Genomic DNA, 27,455 nt, shown 5'->3' on the forward strand with positions numbered 1-27,455 from the left:
CCGAGAAAAAAAACAGAAAGGAGGACGTTTGTGGATTACTGCAGTTAGACCCTCCGCGGCCCCTGTGAGGGGAAACATCGGACTTCTCCTCATCCATTATATAAATTATAGTGTTGACTAATTCTAAATATTCCTGCCGTTAACTCAAATTACTGCCCCAGAACACTAAGATTGACAGCTGATACTATCGCTAGCTAACGCTAATGTAACATATTAACCTGAAATCAACCCAAAACTCACAGGACATGAATGAAAACCCCCACTCTTCCTGTTTACTGATAACAAAAGCCATTCATGTGATTAAGTGTGAAAGACACTTTACATCAGAATGTGAAGAACAGGACGTCATAAAAAAACAATAAGCCTTTAATCCAAGTTGGCGAACCAGACCACATGGGTACGTGCAAACGAATCTCTGAATAAACAAACCCAGGAAGACAGCCTTCTGCCGAGTTAATCAACACGGCAGGGGAGGCCTTTGATGTGATCTGGACTATCTCAAACGGACTTAATAGCTTTTAGACCCGTTGAACAAACTGCCTTAACCAACATAATCCATTTCTGTTATAAAAGAATTTTGGTTCAATCCCTGAATCAGATATATGTATCCATGACATCAAGACTGACACTTTCATGCAAGTTAGACTCCGCTACGATCATTTTTGACGAACTTAGATATTGGAAAACTAAATCACATTACCTGATGGACGCTACTTGAATCTTACGTGGAGCACTACTGCCCCCCTAGTGGCAAGAGCGCTGTACCGACCTGAGTTTCAGGACGGAGGAAGTACGATAGGTACTATGTGATTTTGTCCTAGTTATAAATTTGGTATTTTAAGATATGACTTTATACCCTTCATACTATATTAATGTGTTTTGTTTTGAATGTTGAATGGTATAATGCTGAGTTCATTCCCATACAGGCGGAAATCGTCTAACTGTCTTCAGGTTGGATGTAATGTCTATTTCATTGCATAATTGTCTGAAATGTTTAATGTCGGAAATAATACCACATATGAATATTGACATGGTGATGTTCATCTGATCAAAGTTCTTATTTATGCTCTTAATAAGTAAAGAACTCGGAGTGGATTAAATTAAAAGTTAAACATCGGAGGCAGGTTAGATATTAGGCCCCGCCCCCTCGTAAAGTCATCCTCAGGATAAGTAGCTCGTCTCTCAGGAGCTCAGGGCTTTTTTCCTCTCTTTTTGTTTTTCTTTTTTTTTTCTCTTTTGCTTTTTCTCTCTTGCTTGTTCTTCTTGTAAATTTTATTCTGGAAAACTCTTTCTTCCCCCTTTAGACGTCTCTTGTTAATTCTTTTCTCGAACCACGTTGTTTCTTCAAGTTTTGCCGACGCGAAACTCTTTGAATTTAAGTCCGGATTCGCAGGACCTGCAGAACTCGAATCCAACTTAAACCAACCCTGATTCTTCACACACGCACTCTAAGGCTTTCTCCTACAGCCTAAGATTGAGCGCCGCTTTCTTTTCTTGTTTTGAAGTATTAATCATTCATCTTCCAGAACACTATTTTCTCTCTTCTCACCCTTGACTACCAGTGACCATTCAAGTAAAGTGAGAATCAACGAGTGTCAATCCTGACAAACGTTAATTAAGACTCATTGAGCCGCTGAGAGAAGGATCCCCGGACAACCGCTTGGACCGCTGTGTTTTTTTCAAACCCATCTCATTGTCGACTCCGACAGGACCTGCTACGGCGGTTATCGTGGGCCACCGGCATTCCTGATCCGAAAGAACTTGACGGGAAGTCTTGGTACCACTTGGTGGAGTTCAATTGAACACTACGCATAAGTAAGGAAGCGTTCTGATTATGAGATTGGGGTGTTGAGTCAAGCTTGTGGTATCCGAATCAAAGCCTCAGAGTCAACTTTCATCAAATTTATTAAGTTCCCTTTTTATTTTTATTTCTCAAAATCCCACTTCGTTAAATCCCTCAAACAATATAGTTAAACTCCAAACTTGACATAAGGATCTCACCATGGCAATCTAAACCATTCAATTTTATTGTTATTCAAGTTATATCACTGTCGTAATTATACTTATATTACCTTTGCATTTCCTTTGCATTCTTCTGTTCATCATTTTTCTTTATTAAACTTTCATATAAAATTTCAGTACTTTGTCTGTGTCATTTTATGGTTTTTATTCCTTGAGAATTCATCCCAATGAAATGAAACAGATTTATAGATTCATTAATGACTACAAGTAATATTAGTTTCCTTACATAACAAGGATGGTGCCCCGAGTTATATATATTAGATATTTAAAGTAAATACGCTACACTAACTAGCTAATGTTAGCTAACCCTTCACTTCTCAAACAGCAGCATTATCTACCCAGACCGATCAATAATACATAAAGCTGCCTGTATGTTTGTAGACTTTCATCCTACAGCGGTGTAAGGAGAGGGATTCTCCTCTAAATATCAGCAATATCACTGAAGTGACGTTCTGGTGTTATGGTGAAAAGAGTGACCATGTTAACTGATGACTTTCAGACAAACGCGACTGAAAGTGTCCTAACAAATGCCTCTTTGTTCCGTTTATGTATTATCATAATGTAAAAAATTATTTATGAGATATGATTAAATGAAAGCCAAACAAATAGATTTTTGTCAGGACACGTAACGTACGACAACCAGACTCGCTCGGCTGACAGTCACCAGTTGACACGGTAACTCTTTTAAGTTTCTAGCGATATAAATAGTGTCCCGTGTGCTTTTTAAGTATCGCAACTGCCCCAAACTCAAAGTTTATCTTAATATCTTAGTTTTGCTATGGTTGTCAGGAGATCTAAACGTGTCGTTTACAGGAGATGTTAAATTAAAAGCTTGTGATGCAGTTCTACAGGCTTTTCAACAGTGGCCGTTACTTTCTTTGCGCTGATGACGTCACTGAAAGCTATGAATTGACCAATCAGATCTCTGGATCACAGAGGTCTGTGAGCTGAATGGTACAGTATAGAGAGAGAGAGAGAGAGAGAGACTAACAAACCCCTTGTCATAGTGAAATATGTTGTAAAAGCTTCACAGTTCTCATCCTACAACAGGCTAAACAGACTAAGAGTACTTACTGCTTTCAACTACTTTTTTATATTCATTTTAATAAGCCCCATACTGCTCGGTATACCATGAGATCTGCAGCTGAAATATTGGCCGACGTCTTTAACAGTCAGGAACACCACATGAGTAAATAATTCAATTAAGGGAAGAAACTGGAGTTATTAGATCAGATCTATATGGCACTTGTGCCTTCATTTGCACAGTCACAGTCATTGATTTTGTTTTCTCTGTCATTTGTTCTTTCTACAGTTTCACTGCAGCCATGTTGATTTTAGTCTGGATTATGTGTTTAACTTCTTTATGTTTTTCTAATATCATAGATTACTCTGAGTTGAATATTTCTGACGATCTGCTGACGACAGATTGTCCATAATCATGACAGCTTGGGTGTTTGTAGTATAAGCCCCAGCTCCCATTCATCCTGTCAGCGCTGAACTGTGATGAATGACGTCAAGGTCGCATGCATTCCGACCAGGCTGTTCAGACATTGGTCGCGTTGCGAAAGATCACATATGGAAGATGAAACTGGACCAAAATTGATTTGAAAAGTTCAGATCCCAAGTGTCATGTGTCTTTCAAAAAACAGATCTGAGGCACATATGTGCAAAAAAACAACCTTTTTGGATCACCTTGTCCTGCAGTGTGAATGTAACCTTAACCCTTGCAACACCGTGTCATGCATTTATTCACCAGTCGAGGCCTCAGATTTCAACTTCAAAAAAACTGAACTTTTTTTATGTGTAGACTCCGATAAAATCAAAGTCTTCTCCTGCCAAAGCATCGGCAGTGTCGGCTCTCGGTGGCAGCACCTCCTCGAGCAGAATTTACTTTTCCACATAGTCAAGCAGTCAATGTGCTGTCGCAAATCCCGACTGTCACACTGCCAACTGAAATTCAGAGACACACTATCTGTGTGCTCAGCTACATCCACTCGATAGTTAAGAGCAGGAGCGGTGTAAAATTCAGAAGACACCGCTGTGAACTGTACACCTTACTCTCTCCGACACACACACACACACACACACACACACACACACACACACACACACACACACACACACACACACACACAGCAGCTCAGCCCTCCTGTGTGATTTCCCATCAATTAATCAATATGACTTTGAGTGAGTCCCTTGTGTCTTAAAGAAAGACAGTATATGTCAGATGATGTCCAAGAAGATGCCCCAGATGAGTTATATGAATCTGTATACAGTGGTTTTGTTCATGTGTATTTTCTTATGTCATGGTATGAGTAAGGGTAGAAGATGCCCTGAAATTAAAGTTCAAGATATGTCAGAGTTTCTCTAACTGTTGCTTAATGAATGTGACAGCTCGTTAATAGTCTCATTAGCTGACACTATCAGATGCCATTCCCGCTGTGAGTGTGAGGGTGCTGTCATCGCAGACTCTTTCTCTATCCTCACACTCTCATCTCTCTCTCTCTGTCTGAAGACGTGACCCAGGCATGACTGTCAACTTTAAAGAGACAACTGTGTCTGGGAGTGTTCCCAGAAAAATGTAAGCACCAAACATTTGGTTTCCTGCATTCTGATCTTTTTTTTTCTTCTTACTTTTCTACACAACTTTGTAATTATGATAAAATCTTTTTGTCTCTCAGTGTTCATCAGACACACAAAGCAGAATGAAGAATGCATTCATGAGAACACTTTCACATACATTTGGACTGGAGAGTTGTGGGTCTGCACTGTTCCAGCCAAGTAGGATTTCTAAAGCTGTAGCAGGTAGCCCATTTACAGCTGTTACATAATTCAGTATGACAGTTAGATTTTTTTATGCACTTTGAAGAATGGCAGACAATATGATAATGAAACATGATCCAGAATGTGATGATTTTCTGGGTTTACTGGGTTGTTGTTTTTCTCTTGTTTGAAGAGGGGTCGGGACAGATGACAGACACTCTTGCACCTGCCTGCACCATTGAATGTGTGAGAGAAAGAGAGGGAGAGAGAGAGAGAGAGAGAGAGAGAGAGAGAGAGAGAGCGCTGATATGCTGCACAGAAATAATTGCCAACGTCCAGTCCTCACTGAGCGAATGGATTTGTAAGCTGTAGCCTGCGCACAGATTTTACACAAATTCATGAAAATGTTCCAACCGTTTGCAAATCCATGCGCACGAACTGGTGAAGTGTGGGTAAGGATGTGCAAACAGCGTTTTATTATTTCTGAACTGAGCCTTCTGGGGGCTCCGTGCAATGAAACTCCCATTTTAAAAATTGTATCTTGCATCTCCATCATCACAACAGGTGAGCCTCATGTAGAGAGACTTGTTACACAGCAAAACCAAAAGAGAGCCGAATCACATCAGCAGCTGCAGAAACATATTGAAACCAGGGCATGAGGAGATTCAGTTTTGACATGACAGGCGAGCTGCACCTCAATCCGTGCATTAACGGGAGGGATGTATGGACAGTGGACCTCTCTCTCTCTCTCTCGCTCAATCTTTAGGAAACATAGACATAAGTGCAGCTTGTTCTGAATGCAAAGGGAACATTTGAAATATATTTTCATGCATACATTACATCTGTCAAATGTAACCTTCAATCAAACTTGAACACATTTGGTTAACATTTTTAAAATGTTGAAGGATATATTGTTATTGTTTCTATATCTTTCAAATGGTTATACGTCAGCCAAATGTTTTTACAAGGTGGTTCAATCTGTTGGCTCTGTTTCTATCTTCTTCACAGAACTGCTTTCTTCACCGGCTGTCATGATGAAACTACCTGCAGCAAATCCAAGGCGGGTACTATCATGTGTTGGTGCCTGCAGGGAGTCTGTCAAGATTCAGATATCACCTGGAGAAGGATCAGGGATGAATTCTTATCTACCACCAGGCTGTAGTACCTTCTGCAATGTCACCACAATAGAATCAAATAAACCATTAGCAAGCTGTTTCAAGACTGTGTAAGCATATGAGACATCAAAATGGAAAGATGGTGTTGTCTGTGTAGGTTCTCATTCATCCGGGTCATGGTGTATTCAAAGCTTAATCCAAAGGTTGGTTGAAGATCTTAAAGAAAGTTTCACCGCTCCTCCGAAAGGTTTCTTCAGTTCTACATTAACTGGTGGATGGAGCAAGAAATGTGAGCCTCCGTGGATCAGTAGCATGCTAATGATCTGAGTGATGAGTCGTTGACCTAGTTACGAGTCGTTAACCATCCCGGTCTGTGGGTCGTTGGGGTATCATGTTCCAATTATTATTATTTTTAGAAGCATGATTTGTGTCATTGACTTAGCTAAATAAATGAACTTTATATTTGACTGAGTACAATCACCTGGACAAAAGATGCTGGAAAGTACTCATATAGAAACAACCATGGAATAAAACAACAACAAGGGGTGTTAAAATTCATCTTTTCTACGATGCATCCTGATGCAGATGTGGACGATTCTAAATGCAGTTTCAGAACATACTGGAACATAATGGATTATTGTGTACCGACTCCGCGTACGTTTTCCAGCCGTGGCTGGATCAATATTTTGGTTTAGGATGTAAAGACGTTGTTGACATTGATTTCTAACATACTTTCTGAAGAATATCTGACTGCTTGTCTTCAATGAAAAAGTAGCCATGTGCAGTAATATAGAATATGGAGGATGCAACTAGTGTTGCCGTGCTGGAAATCGGTCTTAGTGTCATGGCTAGTCTGGAGACCACCTTTTGAAAGTCTTGTCTTGGAATCTCAAGCATTTTCACTCGGTCTTGTCTCAGTCTCAGACTGGGCGGACTCTGGATTATAAATCAAGACCACCACAGACAGGCAATTTATCCACGCCATTGCTACGTTTAGAAGGAAAACGCCCCTTTCTAAAAGAACAAATAACTGCCATTCATTTGTAGTTTGTTTTTAATCCCCCGGTTACGACCTAAGCTGGCGTGTCACTCACAGCAAAACACAAGTTGATGATTTCTTATTGATATTGATGGTCTTGGTCGCTAAATGTCTTGGTCTTGCCCTGCCTTGGTCTTGGTCTTGCCTTAGTTTTGATCCCTGAATGTCTTGGTCTTGTCTCGGTCTTGGAGCACTCTGGTCTCTGGTATGTCTTTGTCTCTGTTAGTGTGGTCTTGACTACAACACTATGTGTAACCCATCGTGATGCACCATGAAATCAAAATCGAATCATTGACAAGATAATCACAAGTGAATCAATTTGTGAGACCAGTGATGATGCACATAGCCCTAACATCAATGCCAAGACAACTGAAATATAAGGAACATATATTCCACGGCTAACAACACAACTGCTAGAGGGCTACTGATGGGGTGGCTCAGTTGAAAGAGTCGACCTCTAAACCTGAAGGTCAGGGGTTCGATCCTCAGCTCCTCATAAAGACTCATAATCTACAGAGGTATAAAGGGGTTAATCACTAAAGAAGCCAAAATGGTTGTTTTGGGTAAGCGTTATCAATGAAAGAGTGACGTTTGCCAGAGAATTCTGGTTTCACATTTAGGAAACACTGACATTTAGAGACAAATGTGGATACCAAGTTATTTTTACTCTGATTCTGCTTCTATTTTTGTTTGACTCTTCTGACCTTTCCTTCAGACGAGTGAACCAAATCTCTCCTTTCTCCCATGGCCCCCGAGGAGATCCACGTCTCTTTGGATGAGCAGCTCCTCCAGTATACATGTCACATACAATAACCCCACAGGATGTCCCTGTGATGTCACCTATGTCACAGTATGTGAATGTATTACATAAGTGTCATGTTCTCCGTGTCAATCATATCAACATATGATGCAGAAAAACATCCACATCCACTTTCTGAAGAGATTTCACTTCCTCTCTATAAACACATCAATCCTGCTCGTCACTGCAAAACACACACACAGAATAATGGAAGAGCTCCAGGACAGCAAAGAAGTGTGTGTGGATGTGAGAGAGAGAGAGAGGCGAAGATTACCGCCATGGAGATGGTTTATGTGTCGAGATCAGACAAAATACACACACACAGACACAGAGGTTCAGCACAAATTGTCTGTTGAAAGCAGAAATGACTTCAGACAAGATAGTTATGTAATCTGGGTGTATTTGACTAAATTATCCAAAAATGGACTCTGGGAAGACTCCAGTGATTTCTGTGTGTGTGCGTGTGTGTGTGTGTGTGTGTGTGTGTGATCGAAACCTACATCTTATTGAACGTAGCTCATGATTAAAGGCGGTCAGACGTATTTCATGTTCTCTACAGGTGTGAGTTCAAAGCTCCATTCAAACAAGACAAGTATTACTTGGGGATCTGGCGGACCTGCAGCATGTCTACAAATCCTCCATCGCTCTACAAAGATTGTCTTCCTGCATAACACCAAAGCCCCACTATATCAAGCTTGATATCCCTTTCCCTGTTTTTTCTCTTTAAGCAACATGATGTAGGAATTTGGTTTGGTGCGGTTTGGCGCCCACTAATGATTTCTAAGGTCAACTGCACTGTTGTAAGACACACATAGTGCTGTTACATCTACCCCTCCTTAGACAACATGCATTTGTTTACAAGTAGAGGGTGCAAAGACGACTGACAAGGTAGAGGAATGTTACCAGAATTTACTAGAATATGACTCTGCAAGCATCTACAGCCCAACAAGAGAGGGTTGGATTTGTATCCAAGTCACTGCATGCTTTTATCTGCTGGAGTTGTATTAATGTATTTTTGTGTATTTATAGTATCTATGCATAGATCCTGTGGACCTTATGAATGTCTTGCATAGCTTATATTCTATATTGTTCTATTCTATAGTGTGTCTATTCACTTGTTCATGTTTGATGAAGGGCGAGGGCCTGAAATGGTACATGTGGTGATATTTCCATTTAATTCAATTTAATTGGAGCATCTTCTGGTGAGCAGACTTGGTCTTTTCTTATCTTTGAATGTTTTTTGTTCATTACCCAGTACTAAAGTTTTGTGTCTGTTTGATATTTTTGTAATAATTGCTATACATAACAATGAGTAGTTTGACACACACACACACACACACACACACACACACACACACACACACACACACACACACACACACACACACACACACACACACACACACACACACACACACACACACACACACACACACACACACACACACACACACACACACACACACACACACACCGTTCCATTTCATTCAGAGTCATCTGACAGTGTGATTAATCTGATAGGAGTAATTAAAAGCATACTGGGTTCCTGTGGCCCAGCTAAATGTAGCTGAATAGCATTGTGGTTGTGTTTGCATTAGTCTTGGGAACAGGAGGGCCCTGTAGACTAATTGCTTCAGGAGAGCTCACTCACACATCTGGCCGTGTCATCATCAGCCAACAAGTGCCATCCAGAGCATCCGGAGAGAATACTGGTTGAACTTGGTATTTTCCTTCTTCTAAGTCCTATGAACAGGGTAAAAGATGGGCCTATACATTTAAGGGGGTAGCAGGCTGTAAAATGAATTTACAAATGTTTGAACTGGGTTTTTCTACAATGTTCAAACACCTAAAGACTGCCTTAAGACAGCTCAGATCCAGTATTAAGACCACCTCACATCAAATGACCGCGATCACAGGAGCGCGGCCCAACTCTAGCAAAACTCTAAGGATTTTATTCCGACATTGGCAATGTTGGTGTACCAAGACGTTGCCATTTTTCTTTTTGCAATTTAGACTGTGCACGAGTTTGCCTGCAACTTTTGAAGGGTTCATTCCTCTCTTATTCGCCTGTCTTGTGAAATAGATCACATTTTTAAAACCAGACACAACACAATATTGGGTGCCAAGGACTTCTATTTTGGTAAATTTATAAATTCTTAGATCTCTCTCTCTCTCTCTCTCTCTCTCTCTCTCTCTCTCTCTCTCTCTCTCTCTCTCTCTCTCTGTCGTAAAGTGGTTGAGTTTAAATCTATTTAAAAAACTCTCACAGAAATGGGACTCTTGGTCCCCTACTAAAGATGGTGATTGCAAAGAAAGTATTACCAACACCCAGAAAATCCACATTAAGGAGACAAAGTTTTGCGCTGAAAAATGATTTTGACTTTCAAAACTCAGCTAACTGCTTTGGATGGCTGTTGTGGAGCATGGAATCCAATCCCTGAAAACAACTGGAGATTTCAACAATGGATGAATGTGCTAAGCCTCAAACTGAGCCCTTTGTCAATTGTGATTACCAACACACTGTATAACAACACATCTTACAGACAATGAGAAGGAACATGAGATTAGAATTGAGGAAGAGCAAAGGTGAAACGACATGGAAGCAGAAGTGAAAGGAAAGAAGTGAGAAGAGCACGCAGGAATAAAGGAAGAGAAAAAGAGAGGTAAAAGACAATAGGAGCTCTACAGAATCTTAAACAATGGTCACACTCCTCCTCAGGGATGGACCTCTCCTCAACTCTTCCTGCTTTCATCTGTCTCTCCGAGCTGTGCGAGGATCCCAGAATACACATGGCGGGTTGCTAAAATAGGCTTTTGGCTGGGTGATGAATTAGCCAAGGCATATTTGGGGAGCAAGGGAGCGAGAGAAAATGAGAGAGAAAGGGACAGATAGAGAGAGAGAGAGAGAGAGACAGCAACTGTGAGAGAGTGAGAGATAGAAAATAGCTCCTAATGTTTCATCCCAGTTTGATCTAATACAGAACAGAGCCCACAGACAAACCCAGTGACCCTTGTTTAGATTTGCTCATCCATCAAAACAAGGTTTTAATCACGTGTGTGTGTCCGTGTGTGTGTGTGTGTGTGTTTCTGTGAACCAACTTAAAGCCATCAAGTCAGACTCTCTGTGTATCTTTACTATAACATACCATGGACATGGTAAAAGGTAAATGGACTGAAGCTTTTCTGGTCTTCTGACTAATCAAAGCACTTTTTACACCGCAGGTCACACCTACACATTCACACACTGATGGTAGAGGCTGCTGGGTAAAGCGACCATCAGAAGTAACTAATCCCATTCATCCACATTCATGCACCGTCAACGAAGCAGAGGGAGCAAATCGGAGGATGCAAAAGAAGACCTGGTGGTCCAATTTGCCATTCCTTGATTTTGTGACTCTGGCCTGCATACTGTTTTTCCCATCCTGCCAATTTGTGTCTCTACTGCATCCTCTCCCTCCAGCCCACCCATATTCGAGCATCTTGGTCTTCGTGCTTTTTAGCTATGCCTCTAAATGCTACAAAGACAAAGATGATGTTAGACTGCTCTAACGGGTGTCTTGCCCGAGGACACATCAGACATGTTGCTGCAGGAGCTGGCAATCGAACCCTCGACCTTCTGGTTGAGAGATGACCGACTCTACCACTGATCCACAGCCATCCCATATCATATTCCACTGGCACTATAACATACCAAACTGTACCATAACATAATATGCAGTGAAATAAATACTATAGCTCATTCACTGCATTATAGTTATTTATATGCAAGCTGCATCATGATAAAATAAAAATACCAAATGATATTAAACTAATATACTCTAAACCCTTACTGTACCGATTTAAATTACAATGTAATATAATGACATTGTGTAGTCATTATACAGTTTACTTTACAGTATCAAACAGAAAAATAAAATGTCCCGGCGAGTTCAGGATGATTGAGAATAAAGGTTGAATGGGACGGTAAAACAACCAAAAAATGATTTTCTTGCTTGCCGAATAAAAATCCCTTTCTGTCCCACTTAAGAAGGCCTAAGAAAGAGTCATACACAACGTTTAACATCTCAGTGCTGTTGCTCTCTATATCAGCACTCACTGAATGCCTTTGGTCCAATCAGATGACCATGTCCAACCGTTTTGGGTTAAACCGGTTTCGATACCGTCACATATAAGAGGCAACACCGATGCCGCCAGTAGCTCCACCTACCAGGTAAATAAAAGTAGTATCAGACTGATTTGTGAGAGACAACAGCTCAGATTAAGTCCCTCAGTCGTCAGCATGTTTTATGATCTGACGCTTCAGAGCAGAGACAGTCAGACCTTAACGCTCACTGACCAAACTGAACCGCCTCCTTCCTGTGTCAGAGCGGGTGTCAGTGTCTACGGCATTCCTACCACAACCGGTCTGCTTGCTGAAAGTTGTGTTTCACCTGATGACTCGTTTGTCTTAAATCGGAGATAATTTAAAGAAGCTAGCTATAGCTCTAACTCGTCAAAGCAGTGGCTGTAAATACTGTAAATCCCTATTTGCCACTAATTATAGCCATGCTAAAGCCTAGTTATTAAATGATCAAAACAATTATTTTTCAGCAAACTTTTCAGCTTCTCGATTACACTCCCTGCTTACTGTGTTATAAGAAAAGGGTATTGTGGTGTTTTTATCAGCAGTTTAACCCACCTTCACACAGAAGAGAAACGGAACTTAAAACCACACAGATTCAGTTCCAAGCTACAACAGTAAATGACCACACAGCAACCTTTAATATCGTTCTCTGGTCTCATGCACACATGAGTTAAATAGGGCATCACAGGCTTGTTTGAGTGGGAGAAAGGAGGTTGTAGTGAGGGAACATGCAGTGCAATCTCTTTTTTAATTTTAATCCTTACCAAAGAAAAAAAGAAAAAAAATAGCACTGTGATATAAATTTCAAGTCATATTGTTCACCTCTAACTGTTCTACAATGTGGAACTAATGCAGCCTGAAAGCACAGCGATATTTGGCTGCTGCTGGGTGAGCCAAGTGGCCACTTCATTATCAGCTCAACACCAGAATGTTTTATGTGAAGTGCACATATGTACACACTCAACACTCTTCTTCTTCATCTCTGCTTCTCTGTCTCATATTTCAGAGCACAGTGTGAAATGATTCTCACCTTGCTTATTTAATCATTACCTTACTCTCATTCTGCTTTGAATAGCAAGTGGCCGTACATCACAGTGTCCCGACTCCCAGCAGACTGACGGAGCAGCATCACCACATGATCCCACACTGCGCTGCTGCATGCAATCCCAAGTCTTTCCCCCGCAGTTCAAAGTGTCATGCAGTCGACTCATGATGTTTCACACCGGATCCACTCTGCTGTGGATTTATTATTTATATCCATGCTTGAATTAAACATAGGTAGGGACTTTCATGGAATCAACAGGAGTCTTGGATAACCTCATTAGTCGCCAGAAGCCTGGGAGAACCTGTTTGTGTTTATGCTGCAAAGTGATTATATTTATTCAATTTATCTCACTTTACCTTTAAGTGAGAGTTAAGAAACATTCTGAGTGACTTTAATGGGCAACAGAACATTTTTCTTGTTTGTCCTGGTGTGTGTGTTCACCTGGAGCTGGGTGTGGATCCACACACCTTGCCACCTATCATGCCTGAAAACCTGCTGCTTATCTGCAATCAAGCTACCTACACACTCCGAAGTATAAAAGCCGGCTCAGTCTTCGACTGTCCGTTAACCCACCATCTTTTCCTGAGTCCAGATTTCCATGCCTCAAGTCTTCAATATTCCACGCCCAGCTCCACGACCTTACCTCTGCTGCTACCCTGCCTCTGACTCTGAGGCATGAAGAACCAGACACTAGAAAGCAGCTCTCATAGTGCTATACCTCAGGCCTCCCAGCCAGTATCCAACAGACATACAATAAATAATTTCTTAACTTCACTCAATTACTTTTTGTGTCTGTATTGTGGGTCTGCCTGCATTCTTCATATCATATTAGTAACTGCCAAGCTGCAACCTCTGGTGTTGAAAAATGAAGCCAATGAGGAAGTGCAAAATCCTGCAGTTTATCGAGTGTTCGCTTGAGGCTGCCTGCAGAAGCACAGGAAGTCACACACACACCCATTCAAAAAATCACGTTTTTAAAGCAGAAATGAACATGTTTACAGCCTGATAATTTTTTTTTGATAATTCATTAATTTTGATTGATTAATTTTGAACAGGCGGGTGCGATGTAACAGTTTGTCAAGAGACCTTAAAAAGCGCCTCAGCTCCAGCTCTCAGCATGTCGTTAGGTTGACCAAGAGTTAGGTTGAGACAGTAATTCCAGCATGGAGACTGCCATCGCTGGGACTGCAAAGCCCCCTGCAGTAACAGACAGGTGATGTCACTCGGGCTTCGTCTATTAAAATTTACAGTAAATGGTCACTGCTTTACAAATGTAGATGTAATGTGAAAAGGTTTGTCAGAGAGCTATGAGTGCACGTGTCTGTATGAGCGTGTGTTCAGGGGCCTCCTGCAGTGTTAATGCCTGGTACTCTATTATAAAAGAGTGGATCTGTCACCCACACATTCATACAATGGTGAGAATAGAGGCTTTGAGTGACTCACACCTGCAGCTCATTGGTCTGCCGAAGGTACATGGTTTAAAAAAAAAAGAAGGAGTGAACAAAGTTAAGTGCTGACATCTCATCCAGCTCACAATGCCATTTTACAGCCTGTCTATCGACCCTGTAGACCTCTGTTTGAGGGACCCACTGATACCCCCATAGTAAGTGTTGTACACCAGTTACCAGTCAAATTTCCCCATTAAAATCCTCCATGGATACTTCAGAAATTCCTCAGATCCTTAAAAAAATGTTTCCTGGAAACAAGCCAACCAGCTACTTGATTACGTCTGACTATAAAACATTTGATTCAGCGCAAAAAAAGATTGGAAAACAAGAAAAAGGCAAAGGTACCAGACCATGTAAGTACATTTTTGGGGGGGCGTGAATGAACTACGCATCCCACAATCCATTGCAATCCCAACGAGACCCAACAAACAATGTTTAGCATGTTTCTTTCTAAATGTACAAAGACCATCATTTGACATACATCTTTATTGCAGTGTTAATTCTGCAGGTTTCCACCAATCAGAGACGCCGCTGTGACGCTCAAGGATTGTGGGTAGTGTAGTTGTTCTCCCCAAAATTGTGAATAATGCCTTTCTCAAAACTAAGTTTGAGTTCGAAGTTGATTTATTACGTGAAAATAAAAAAAATAAAATAAAAAAGAGAGAAGAAAAGAAAGAAATATGTACAAACAATGAAGGACATCATACAAAATAAGCTCTCAAATACGTTCTATCAATTCACACGTCCGAAAAGTCGATATCGAACTTGTGTGATCTGCAGGAGCCCTCACCGTCCCACACTGATGCAACATGAAGCAATTGAAAATTCACTCCAATCTTTTGTGTATTGCACGCTGTGCCAGGAAACATAGCGCCGCTGACCAGGCTGTCAGTGCCACTTAGCACCATCTTTTTTCCGCCATGAGGTCATAGTCATGAATGAATCCACTCCTCCCAGTCATTTTTGTACTCATATACCTTGAGACACCGGACGAGGTGGTGGAGTAGCAGCTATTTTTAATTCTGGACTTCCAGTTAACCCTCAACCAAAACTGAATTTTTCTTCTTTTGAAAGCCTTGTTCTTAGTTTTTCACATCCAGTCTCAAGAACCTTTCAGCCAGTTCTAGTTGTTGTAGTTTACCGTCCTCCTGACCCATATTCTGAGTTTCTATCTGAATTTGCAGAATTTTTATCAGATTTAGTCCGGAACAGTGATAGAATAATTGTTGTTGGTGACTTCAATATCCATGTGGATGTTGATAATGATAGCCTGAGCACAGCTTTCATGTCACTATTAGACTCTATTGGTTTCACCCAGGGTGTAAACGAACCTACTCATCGTTTTAACCACACCCTGGATCTTGTTTTAGCTTATGGAATTGAAATCCATAACCTTACAGTTTTCCTAGAAAATCCTCTGCTATCAGACCATTTTTTTATTACATTCGATTTTGTCCTACCAGAATTACCTCTGCCTGGAAGAGGTGTGCCCTCTAGAAGTTTGTCGGATAGTGCTGTTGCTAGATTTAAGGAAGCTATTTCAGCTGTTTTTGATTCAGTACCGTGTTTCAACCCAGTTGGAAACTCTTATGATAGCTTTAGTCCCTCTCAGCTAGATCAGTTTGTTGATAGTGCAGTGGATTCGCTGAGAGTTACTCTGGATTCGATTGCTCCCCTGAAACAGAAGGTTGTCAAGCGGCGGAGAGTGGCTCCATGGTTCAACTCAGAAACCCGTACTCTAAAACAATCGTCGCGGAATTTTGAAAGAATATGGCGCTCGACCAAAACGGTAAAATCTCGTTTTTTTCTGGCAGGATAGTCATAGAAGATATATGAAGGCTCTACGTCACGCTCGAGCTGCCTACTACTCCTCTCTAATTGAGGAAAACAAAGGCAATCCTAGATACCTTTTCAGCACTGTAGCCAGGCTGACAGAGAGTCATGGCTCCATTGAGCCTTGTATTCCTTTAGCCCTCAGCAGTAATGACTTCCTGAGTTTTTTCAACGACAAAGTTCTAGACATCAGAGACAAAATTGGTAACCTCCTGCCCTTACCTGGTGTGGATACGTCTGATACGGCAGAGACAGTTCCAGGACCAGATATTAGTCTCGACTGTTTTTCTCCAATCAACCTTTCAGAGCTATATCCCATTTTTTCTGCGTCGAAACCGTCAACCTGTATTTTGGACCCAATCCCAACCGAGCTGTTTAAGGAAGTTTTTCCCTTAGTTAGCAACTCTATATTAGATATGATCAATTCGTCTTTAATGGCAGGCTATGTACCCCAGGCATTTAAAGTAGCGGTAATCAAACCTCTACTTAAAAAGCCTACTCTGGACTCAGGAACTCTGGCTAACTACAGGCCTATATCCAACCTTCCTTTTTTCTCGAAGATCCTGGAGAAGGTGGGAGCTAAACAGCTGTGTGACTTTCTCCATGACAACAGTTTATTTGAGGAGTTTCAGTCAGGATTTAGAGTCCACCATAGCACTGAGACTGCACTAGTTAGAGTTACAAACGATCTACTTCTAGCCTCAGATAGGGGACTTCTGTCTGTGCTCGTCTTGTTAGATCTTAGTGCTGCCTTTGACACCATTGACCATCGGATCCTGTTGTACAGACTGGAGCATTTGCTTGGAATTACAGGGACTGCTTTAAGTTGGTTTGAATCCTACTTATCAGACCGATCTCAGTTTGTACATGTTAATGATGAGTCCTCTATGCACACTAAAGTTTGCCATGGAGTCCCACAAGGTTCAGTGCTTGGACCAATTCTCTTTACATTATATATGCTTCCTCTGGGAAATATTATGAGGAAACACTCCATACAGTTTCATTGTTATGCAGATGATACTCAGCTTTATGTATCAATGAAGCCCGATGGCACCAGTCAGTTATGTCAGCTAGAAACGTGCCTTAAGGACGTTAGGACCTGGATGACCAGAAATTTTTTGCTACTTAACTCAGACAAGACTGAAGTTATTGTGCTAGGCCCTAAGAACCTCAGAGAGACTTTTTCTAGTGATTTGACTGTCCTTAGTGACATCAGCCTGGCATCTAGCACCACTGTTAGGAATGCCTGTCAGAACATTGAATTGAATAGTGGTGCATTTAAAGCAAACAGTGGTAAAAAACAGTGGTAAAAAGTTCAGTAAATGAATCTTGTGGAGTACTGATAGGACTGAAAGACCCATCAATAAAAATCAACAATTGACCAGCGAAGGTGGGCAGAGCGACTCGAGGGACGTAGGTATGTAACGACTTTCACTGTAGTCCGAGAGCTTAACTACTGTACTGTAGCGAGTAGGAGTGCAACTTGAAAACAGATGACGTACTAAAAGAGCGACTGAGCTGAACAGAAACTGCACATTGTAAACTTCACTGAAGAAGATAGAAATCATCACGTAGCAAGACGTTGAACCTTTTTTATTTCTGCGAGACCTCCAAAATCAGACTGCATTGGGACTCAACCCATTTAAATTTGCAGTAGAAGTGATCTTCAAAAACGATAGCTTTATATATCTGCATGTGTCACAAACACTACTTTGAACAGTGCTTCACTTGACCTGATTGAATATACTTCTGTCCATCATTCAGTCGGAGAAGAGGACAGTATGAGTCTCAGATGAGCCCCATTACGTGCTCAGCTTGTTACAATAACACACAGCCATCTATCAAAACGGGGGACCCGCTGTCACAAAGCTTACAAAAAGGAGCTCCAATAATGAAGTGCTGCACGGCCATCAGATCAAGAGGGCTGTATAACAGAGCGCTGACAGACGTGACAAAAGAGAGAGGGGATAAAAGGGAGACAGGGAGAGAGAATAAAGTAGCATCGATAAAAAGCAAATGAGACATAGAGATAGAGAGAGAGAGAGAGAGAGAGAGAGAGATCCATATATTGTAGTCCCTGATGAAGACCAGCAGGCCATTTGCACTTCATGTTCTGGCTGCTTCATTCATCACACGCGGATTTGCGCGCACACACATTTCCCTTCCGATATGTAGTTACCGTGCCCTCTTGAAATCGCTGCAGTACATTGCACAGTAATGTCTCCTGTGAAGAACACTCTGAGAAGGCTGTGGTGTGTGTGTGTGTGTGTGTGTGTGTGTGTGTGTGTGTGTGTGTGTGTGTGTGTGTGTGTGTGTGTGTGTGTGGAATAATCATGATGTGTAATGTATTAAATTGTGCACAAGTGCAGATGAAGGTCAGTTCATCCACGCTTAGCACAGTCACTCGCAGCAGAGTGGAGAGGTTAATCTGTGTGATGCTCTCATGTTTGCCTGTCTGTTCAATCACACATGTATACACTCACAATGATGCACTTTTGTTTCTCCTTGAGTATACGTAACTTCAACTGATTCGACACTGGTTTTTAGCTGATGGGATGAAGCTCAAATCGCAAATTTTTATAATACATGAACACACACACACAGCGTAACATGCAGTAGGTGAGGCTCATCGTGACACACCCACAGAGAATTATATAATCTACAGATCTTTTTTTAAAACTCTGGAGCATCCACTGCAAAGAGTAAAAATCTTGAATCAAAGTATCTCAAGTATTTTTTCCCCCTTTTCCACAATGTAACAGTTTTGGTTTAGTTTCAGCATCATCAACCTAATTCCAGTATAAAAACCACTGTATACAATGCTAAGCACCAAACTGCAAAAAGAGAAAAGTGATGAATCGTCAAACATATTGTAGGGGAGCATGTAGCAGTAAACTTGAAGTTTAGCTGGTGTAGACCAAAACAGAGCTAAAAGGAGAGTAAATGTTGGACTTTCATTGGGGCTTGGGGACAAGAACATGCTAATTGAAAGATAATGTCGTTTAGAGTCACTTGGAATTTCAGTTTGTTTGTTTTTTTCAGGGTTTATTTTTGGGCTTTTTCAGATGGGACAGTGAATAGAGTAAGAAATTGGGAGACAGAGAGATTTGGGAATGGCATGTGGAAAAGGAGCTGCAGGACGGACTTGAATCTGGTCTGAATCTGAATCTGGTCTGAATCTGGTAAAGGACATTACCTCCGTGGGCCGAGACCTAACTGCTTGGCCATTAGCACTGCCCCTTAAATAACCAATCTTTAATTTGAAATTGTTAATGGTTACAATAAATAATTTTTTTCTGTTTGTACACAGTGATGACATTTTGTGGGCAGTGGCAGAAAGTTAGCGAGTGGTAGCTTGCGTTCAAGACTACATCAGGATGAAATGATCCAAAACCGCAAATGAATAACTGAACTATGTGCTGTGCTTGAGCAACATGCTTATGAAACAGTATGGTGATGAAACAGAAAAGAGTGACTGGAAAAGACGAGCAGAGGAAAGAAAACTGTAGCTGCTGCGTGGCTGAGGAGCTACAAAGGGCACCCAGGTTACAGCTAGAGGGGGAAATACCAAAATGACAGCAGAGTGCCACTAAAATGGAGGGAGATGGAGGGACGAGATGAGAGTGTAGATGGAGGGGATGATTGCGAGAGTACAGAGGAGGGTGGAATGGATGGAAAAAGGAGAGAGAGGTTGTTTGTGTCTGTCTCAGACGGGGGGGGAGTGTTGCTCTCTGATCGCACAGGCTGACCCAGATGCAGCTGAATTAGACACAGACCTGTGTGGAGGTGTGTGTGTGTGCACTGTGCATCAGTGTGTGTTTGATGATGGCAGCATAGGTATGAGGCGAGCGCTAAAGAGCTCGAGGTAGAGAGACATGAATAGTGACAGAGTTGTTCCAAGCAGATGCCTCTCTGTTTTTGAAGGTTACAACCAAGTGTCACTAATAATGCTACAACGCGCTGTGTAACATACACACATACACGTTGAAATCACAATCCCCTTTGTTCCATGCACTGCACTCCTGAAATGAAAATGTTCACTCCACCAGCCACATCTTGGAAATGTAAATGCTAACATCTGAACATAAGGGGTAACAGTTTGTGAGCGCTCACTGATGGTCAGTGAGCTGGGCGGTAACGACTTCCACGCTGAGCGGAGTTTTTCTGCTTACTCTTTACGAGTCATGTAAGCTTAAAGGCTTACATGATCCAGCAGATGTTGCCCTTGAGTACCAGCATGAAACCAAAACAACTTGCGCTGCATTGTTGTGTTAGCATGCTAATGCTAGTGATCTTTATTATGCTGGTATCTTCACACTGCATGTAAATTTACCTGAAATGAGCGTGATCTAGAAACACAGTTAAACAGTGAGTACAGTATGTTATTCTTCTTTTCTCTAGTCCCTCAATTAAACAACTTTTATACGTGAGGGGAGGAGTCAGCCGGCCGGCCCGACGATGTAAACAAACTGAAGATAGGACTCTGAAAACTCTGAAAACATCACAGACAGTGGGACTCGGGTGTTACACCCATTGTAGACAGTCATGATTCACAGAGTTATTTTCAGAGGAGATACTTGATTTATATCATCATCATATCTTTTTCAAGTGTGAAATCACATAGAAAGCCTTTAATGATCACCATCATCCTTCCATCCAGTTGGTACCAGAATTACTAGTTGGTTAAAATTATTATTAATATTTGGATCAATTCAGGCCTACAATCCCAGTTAGTTGTTGTGTCTACGGGCGGCAGTAACTCAGTCTGTATGGACCAAATATGGAAGTTGGTCTTGCAGCTGGAGAGGTGCCAGATCATCTCCTGAGCACTGCCGAGGTGCCCCTGAGCAAGGCACCGAACCCCTCCCCACCATCAGCTCAGGAGCGCCCGCTGTGGGCCGCTCCGTCACTCTGGCTTCTCTCCATTAGTGCATGTCCACAGGATCCTGTTTCTGCATGTGTGTGTTCATGACTTACAGAGTGTAAAAACTGAAATTTCCACTTGCGGGGATCAATAAAAGTTAATCTTAAACAGCCACTAGATGGGGCTGTATCTTGATTAATAGCAACTCTCATACTGCCATAATTCTCTACTACTTGGATGATAACCAGTACATCTGCTTTACAGCTAGTTTACTGTTTAGTTTGGAGGCATTTGGATATAGAAAATGGAGATTAAGATGTGTGTGTTTTTTCTTCCATTAATTCACCCAAGCTTTTGGAAATGCTGTCTCACATTAACATTTGGTCAACCTTGTAAGAGTCGAAGAGCTGGAGCTACAACGCATTTGACATTAAAAAAAATTAAGCCAATGTAAAAGTGTGAGTTGGAGCTGTTTGCCATAGGCTAGAGACCAGTTTCAGCTCAACTCTTTCCCTGTTACTAGGTCGACCAAAAGTTTGTTTGAGACAACATTTCCAATATGGTTACCGCCATCGATGGGCTTCAAAATTCCGCTTCAGACACCAATGGATGCTGTCTCTAAGTCCATGTCTTATACAGTCAATCGTTGATCCAAGAAATGGGTTTTGTAAGCCGCTGCAGTAAATGTTCAACATAAAACAGCAGCTGAACGCCTCAGAGCTTAATGAATGATTATTTCGGCCCTGCTCTCCAGAGAGACATACAGACTGATCTGAGACATCTAAGGCCGTCTCCTTTCATCTTGACGTATCTCTCCATATGTCATCCTCTGTCTCCACTTGCATCCTGCCTTCTCTTTTCTCTTATCCTCACTCTAACCACCTCAACATGCCCCCCCGGTTTAGTTTTCTTTTCCGCCGGCCACCTTCCACTCTATCTGAAGCACAACATCTCACCTTCTCCCTCACCACCCCCCCCCCTCCAGTCTATTCCTTCAGCATCTCCTTGATCCATCACTGCTTCACTGCTGTCCTCACTTGCTCCCACTTTCCTCTTCACATCAGCCCCCTCACCCTCTCCCCCGCCGTCTCCAAGTTTCCTTCCACTCATGTCTCTTTTCCTTTTTGTCTAATTCACCACCGCATCCCGAGGCTTTGTCAGCGCAAAGTGCTCCGTCTGTCCCCCCCCACTCCTGTCCTGTAGTGCCGTGCGAAGAGAAGGGGACCCACCAACTAGAGCTTTAAGTTATGTAATGAGATCATCTGGAGACTAATGCTATACCAGATATACCAAGCAGCAGCCATTAGTGGCGTATAGCATAACCATTTGTCTGCCCTGTACAAACATCCTTTAGGTTTGTCACAGATGGAGCTCAATGATATTAAAACCTCCAGATAAAGCAATATGTGTTTGCACGAGTAATCCTCCTTTCTAGTGCTTTTGTCCAGGGTCTCGCTTTTTCCTTGTGTTTTAGGAGGGGATACATGGATGGAGCTTAGAGGGTTGTGCTTTGCAACAAGGACAGATGGAGGACAAAGAGAAACAAGAGGAGGTGTGGGCAAATCCATGTGCCTGTCTGCAGGGGGGCGAAGACAAGGATGACTACACACACACCTTCACACATGCATGTGTGTGTGTGTGTGTGTGTGTGTGTGTGTGTGTGTGTGCATCCAACACCCTGGAAGCCTCGGTGCAGCCCGAGGGGCAACTATGGCCGACATGAGAGGAGGTCTGGGTCTCCCATGTGAAAATGCTGTCAATTAGCACCCGAGTCAGAACACATTTCTCCATCTTGGGAGGTCGGCACTGACGGTGCAGTCAGTTCAGTTTGGTGCTGTAATGATTTCACTGTAACGTCGTTGGTGGTAGAGGTGGTCAGCCTATATGTACAGGGTTGCTCTTACTTTAATTCCTAAATTTGAATCAGAGCTACTAAAGTTTATAATTACAGGGTTTGGATTGGCGATTGAACAACATAAGTAATCTATAAATCACTCTAGAATGTTGTTTGCCATTTTCTATTTAATTTCTACCATTTAGAGATGAAACCAGGGTTTCTGAAACTCTGACCTCTTCCACTGAGTCTGGTTCGTTCAACTACTTCTTAGGATGGTTCTCTGCAGAAACAGTTGGTAAACTTGTATTCAGATGAACCAAATATTCCCCTCCAAAGGTCAACAGGGGCAGTCAATAATAATAATTGCATAAATGTAATATTGAACCCTACCTGTTATTATGCCCCAATTTGATATCAGGTTTACTGCTTACTTTTCCCTCACTGACTGTTACACACTCATTTGCCCCTGCTATCTGCTCTCTCTCTCTCTCAAAGCGTTTAGAGATTCAGGCGCAAACAAGCCCATAAAGTTGTCCTGCTCCGTGCAGTTTGCTCTTATTTTGCATCCGAAATTGGAGATGGTCTATCAGCACCTCTACTCATTTTGCTCTCTCCAAGATCATTAGCTAGATGAAGGGGAGGGGCAAGTATTTTGGGAGAGGCGCTTGCTTGTCAACAGGCAAGGCAGGCAACAGCTTGGGGCCACCAGACTATTTAGGGGGACCCCAAAGCAGCAGCCGAAAATGTGCAAATGTTGCAATGACGGTAGGAAACCTCCCTAAGGGGGGGTTCCCCATCTGACAGAACTCACTCTTGTTGTCCTGGTGAACGCTGGTTGTGGGTTGATTTTTTTTGCCCTATCAGACTCTCGAATCGCCACTGGAGAGCAGATTTAAAAAGCTTAATGTGAGTCTCGATGATTAAAACAGAGCTGAAAGGAGCAAGCAAGGACTACTCAAAGACAAAACAACTCGGCTTCAGACCTCTTCATACATTTCACCTCTGAATATATTGAAAATATATTTGAATCTCCCTTGGGATCAATAAAGTATCTATCTATCTATCTATCTATCTAAAATAGACATGCCACCAATTACCAAGTTGTTAGTTTGTGCATCCCATGTACTGAGGCTACAGTCCCCAAGTGGGTAGTCTGGGTTTAAATCTGCCCTGTGGCACCTTTCCCGCATGTCATTCTCCCCCATGATTTCTGGCTCTGTCCTGTTTCTCCATAAAAAGGCATAAAAAGCCTAAAAATAAATGTAGATAATTTATTTTGAAGTGCTCCATAGGTTGAATTGTTTTCCTGATTACTGGCAAGTTGTCACATGACATCATACTGTGGCGCAATGTGACCACCTAGTCTCAACAGATGTTAGCTGTTTTTTCCCTCTTAACTGTGCATGGCTGGTGGTGAATGAGAAATGATTTGCAATGAGGCTGATTTTGTATAGAAAGGGGTCCATTTTTGTGTAAAAATAATAATAGCTTCATAGTATTCCTACCAAACAGCACCCCCGCACAGAGATATTGTTTGCTCTTATGTACATATCGGAGTGCAGTGAACCCTTTGCATGTGTTTTCAGTGTCTATTTGACTCATTTGCACAGATGTAGCAGCAGCAAAAGCCATGCAATCCTTTTGTGAATCAGGCACTCAATCTTCGATTTTGGGTTGCAATGTTTAATCTTACTCAAGTCTGGGATTCTCGAGAGTCCCTTAAACCTTTAATTCTGCCACAGTACTAAAAAAAAAAAATTCTGAATCCTGGTTCCAGTGACCCTTCCTCATCGAGCCATCCATCTGTAAAGGCTCACTCCTGTCCTCGCTCTTTCATCAGTTCTACACAGGAAATGATTTCTTTCTCAGTGACAATACAGACCTCTACATTGGACTAATTATAGGAAAGGGATATTACGTCAGACACAGGTCTCCCTCATCAGAGCTCTCACAGCTGAACATGTTTAACAGTTGCCATAGAGATATAACTAACTGTATTTGTAACGTGAGACGTGATTGAAAGCTCTGGAGGGAAAAAGGCAAGAAAGTGGACTGTAAGTTCATCCGTCATCATTAACACTTGCATCTTAAAAGCCAGAACCAAAATACATTTAGCATTTTGGCTTTTTGATTTAGGGACAGATATCAGGGAATTCTTGCTTTGATTTATGATAAAAAAAAAACATCTCACAAAGACAAAGCAGTTTAAGTAGGAAACAGGTGCCTTAATTAATAAATCTCATAGTTCAAGGTAATATCAGGGAAGTTTGTTGACTAAATGGTCAGCGTTGTTATTTTTAGACAGCCATGGTTGGTAATTCTGGTTTGAAAGTAGCATCTCCTCACATACGCGTCATTTATTTGTACTTGACTTAGAACTGACTGACTTTGTTTTTGTTGATGCTTTACCCAAACAAATATGGAGATATATCTCATGTATTGAGAAATGTATCGCCATTCAGTTAAAAAATATCGAGAAATATATCGTGTAACGCCAAATAGTTCAAATGTATGGAGATATGATTCTTGGTCCATATCGTCCAGCCCTACTTGAGACCAGGTTGCCTCACACTGCCTCTGTTATCAAATGCCATTCTTATAATTAATGTAGCCACACAATGTAAACGCTTCCACACATAATACCTCCAACATCATGAACAATTAGCCCTCAATAGAAAAAAGAAATATACTACATATCTGTTCCCATACAGCTGCAACAGCTGTTTTATTGACATCCTGATGACATCACCGGTGCTGAATTAAGTCAATACTATTCTGTAACTTTAACAGTGCTGCTGACTTGACCAGTTAGACCGACTTGGCAAAAGACACCAAAACATTGGCTGAGTTCAGCTTTGGCAATCATAGCAAGCTGCAAAAAAAAGAAGTCTGAATCAAGCTCACACTATTCAAATGTTGCAACTGACACCACATGGCTCACGAGCTCCACTAGATGATTACTGATTATTCAAGTCCGTAAGAAAATCCCTGTTAAGCTTGCCAGCGTGCTATTTTCAATTCTATTTCCAGTTAAAAGAATGCTGATCTCAAGCTTGTCATTGAATTGATTTCACATCTTTTTCACAGAATTAAAAAGAAGGCATGTACCAAGAAGTACACATCTTACACCCAGCGTATTCTGAACCTACTGGAGCTAACAGGAAATGGTTGAAAAAAGTAGATTTCTGTTAAGTAATGCATGCAGCACAGTCGCCACTACCATTTCCAGGGGATTATTAGTTACAGATGTTGAACTCCAAGAAGGCATGTTGTTGTTGTTTTTTTTCTTTCCAGTGATTGTTAATGAGTATCAAAACACTACAAGCTTTACTCAAACAAGGAAATCAATCTGATTTCTGTGAGCTAATCCCAAGAGAATCTATTTTGTCTTTCATCTTTGACAGCCTCTTCACTGGTGACTTTAAAGACTCTACTGTACATACAGTAGCCAATGCAACTGGCACCCAATCACTTTTGTTTAGTAGTAGCCTCCTTCATGTAGGCTAAGTGCATGCGTTGTGGACTAATATTCAAAATCCTTCGTTTAAAAATAATACAAATGCTATTTTTTTCCAAGTTTCCCCACACATTACCTGAAAATGCCCACACTAAAGCATCACAGAAGAGCGGACAAGCGTTGTTTTTGTTATAGGAATTCAAAATGTACTAACAGCATATGAGCAAACATAAAGCCTAAATAAAGAGGCAACCCAGGAAATGTTTCACAAACCTGCCTGTTGTTCCTGACACAAACTCCCTGTAAACGCTGTTCTCTTCTGTAGGCTACATTAACATTTCCATTACATTACATTTCCATTACATTTACATTACATGCAGTGACACACAGAAACATGTAAACTGCCCCTCACCTGCTTTCTGTGCCAGAGACTGGAACCCCACGACGAGCCCCAGCAGTACCCCCGCGAAGCACATCTGGAAGGCGAACAACTCCTTTCGCTTTCTCCGCCGGGCTTTGCTCGTCCGTCGGTTCAGCATCATTCCTCCTCCGACGGCCGTCTCCGGCATCCCTTCAACCACCACGCGGGCCATGGCGCTCTTCTCTCGGCGAGCGTTCTGGAGGAACCCCCGGTGGTGGTGCAAAGGTATGAGAAACTGAAGCGAGGGGGGGAAGAGATAGAGAGATGTGCTGTGTGAGCACTGAACTTACTCGACGAGAGATGATATGACGAGCTCGTCGATGGATTTGTAAAGTCAACCACAGTGTAAAGAGTACAACTTCCGGTGTTTAAATTTCAAAACAAATCCCCGAGTCATGGTAATTTATTATGGGCATGTAGCCTATTGCATGCACAAATGTTAAAACCAAAACACCATTATTTGATCATCTATAACGAAAAATAAATCGAAGTTTTTTTATGTCGTGGATTCTCTCCTCACACGAGTCATTCCAGAATTGCGGGTACACTTGTGATTTTTTCCAATTAAACTTTTTTATTCTGATAGAACACAATCTTAATGTTGTATAATTATTGTCTTCTAACCTCAAACTTATATGATTTAAAATATTTATTCTCAAAAACAACATACTAACAGTAAAGTCGGTCAA

At 41.6% G+C, this 27,455-nt stretch overlaps 1 protein-coding gene across 1 annotated transcript in view; it reads right to left on the bottom strand.

Moving 5' to 3' along the window:
• Positions 1-27,086, bottom strand: part of slc24a3 (solute carrier family 24 member 3) — a 100,795-nt gene extending 73,709 nt beyond the window's left edge. The window contains exon 1 of the mRNA XM_020651080.3: positions 26,758-27,086. Coding sequence (XP_020506736.1) covers positions 26,758-26,938 — 181 coding nt within the window. The 5' untranslated portion in view covers positions 26,939-27,086. The remainder of the gene's footprint in view (positions 1-26,757) is intronic.
• Between the last annotated feature and the right edge of the window lie 369 nt (positions 27,087-27,455).

The sequence above is a fragment of the Labrus bergylta genome, chromosome 10 (genome assembly GCF_963930695.1).
Source record: "Labrus bergylta chromosome 10, fLabBer1.1, whole genome shotgun sequence".
Classification (NCBI taxonomy): Eukaryota; Metazoa; Chordata; class Actinopteri; order Labriformes; family Labridae; genus Labrus; species Labrus bergylta.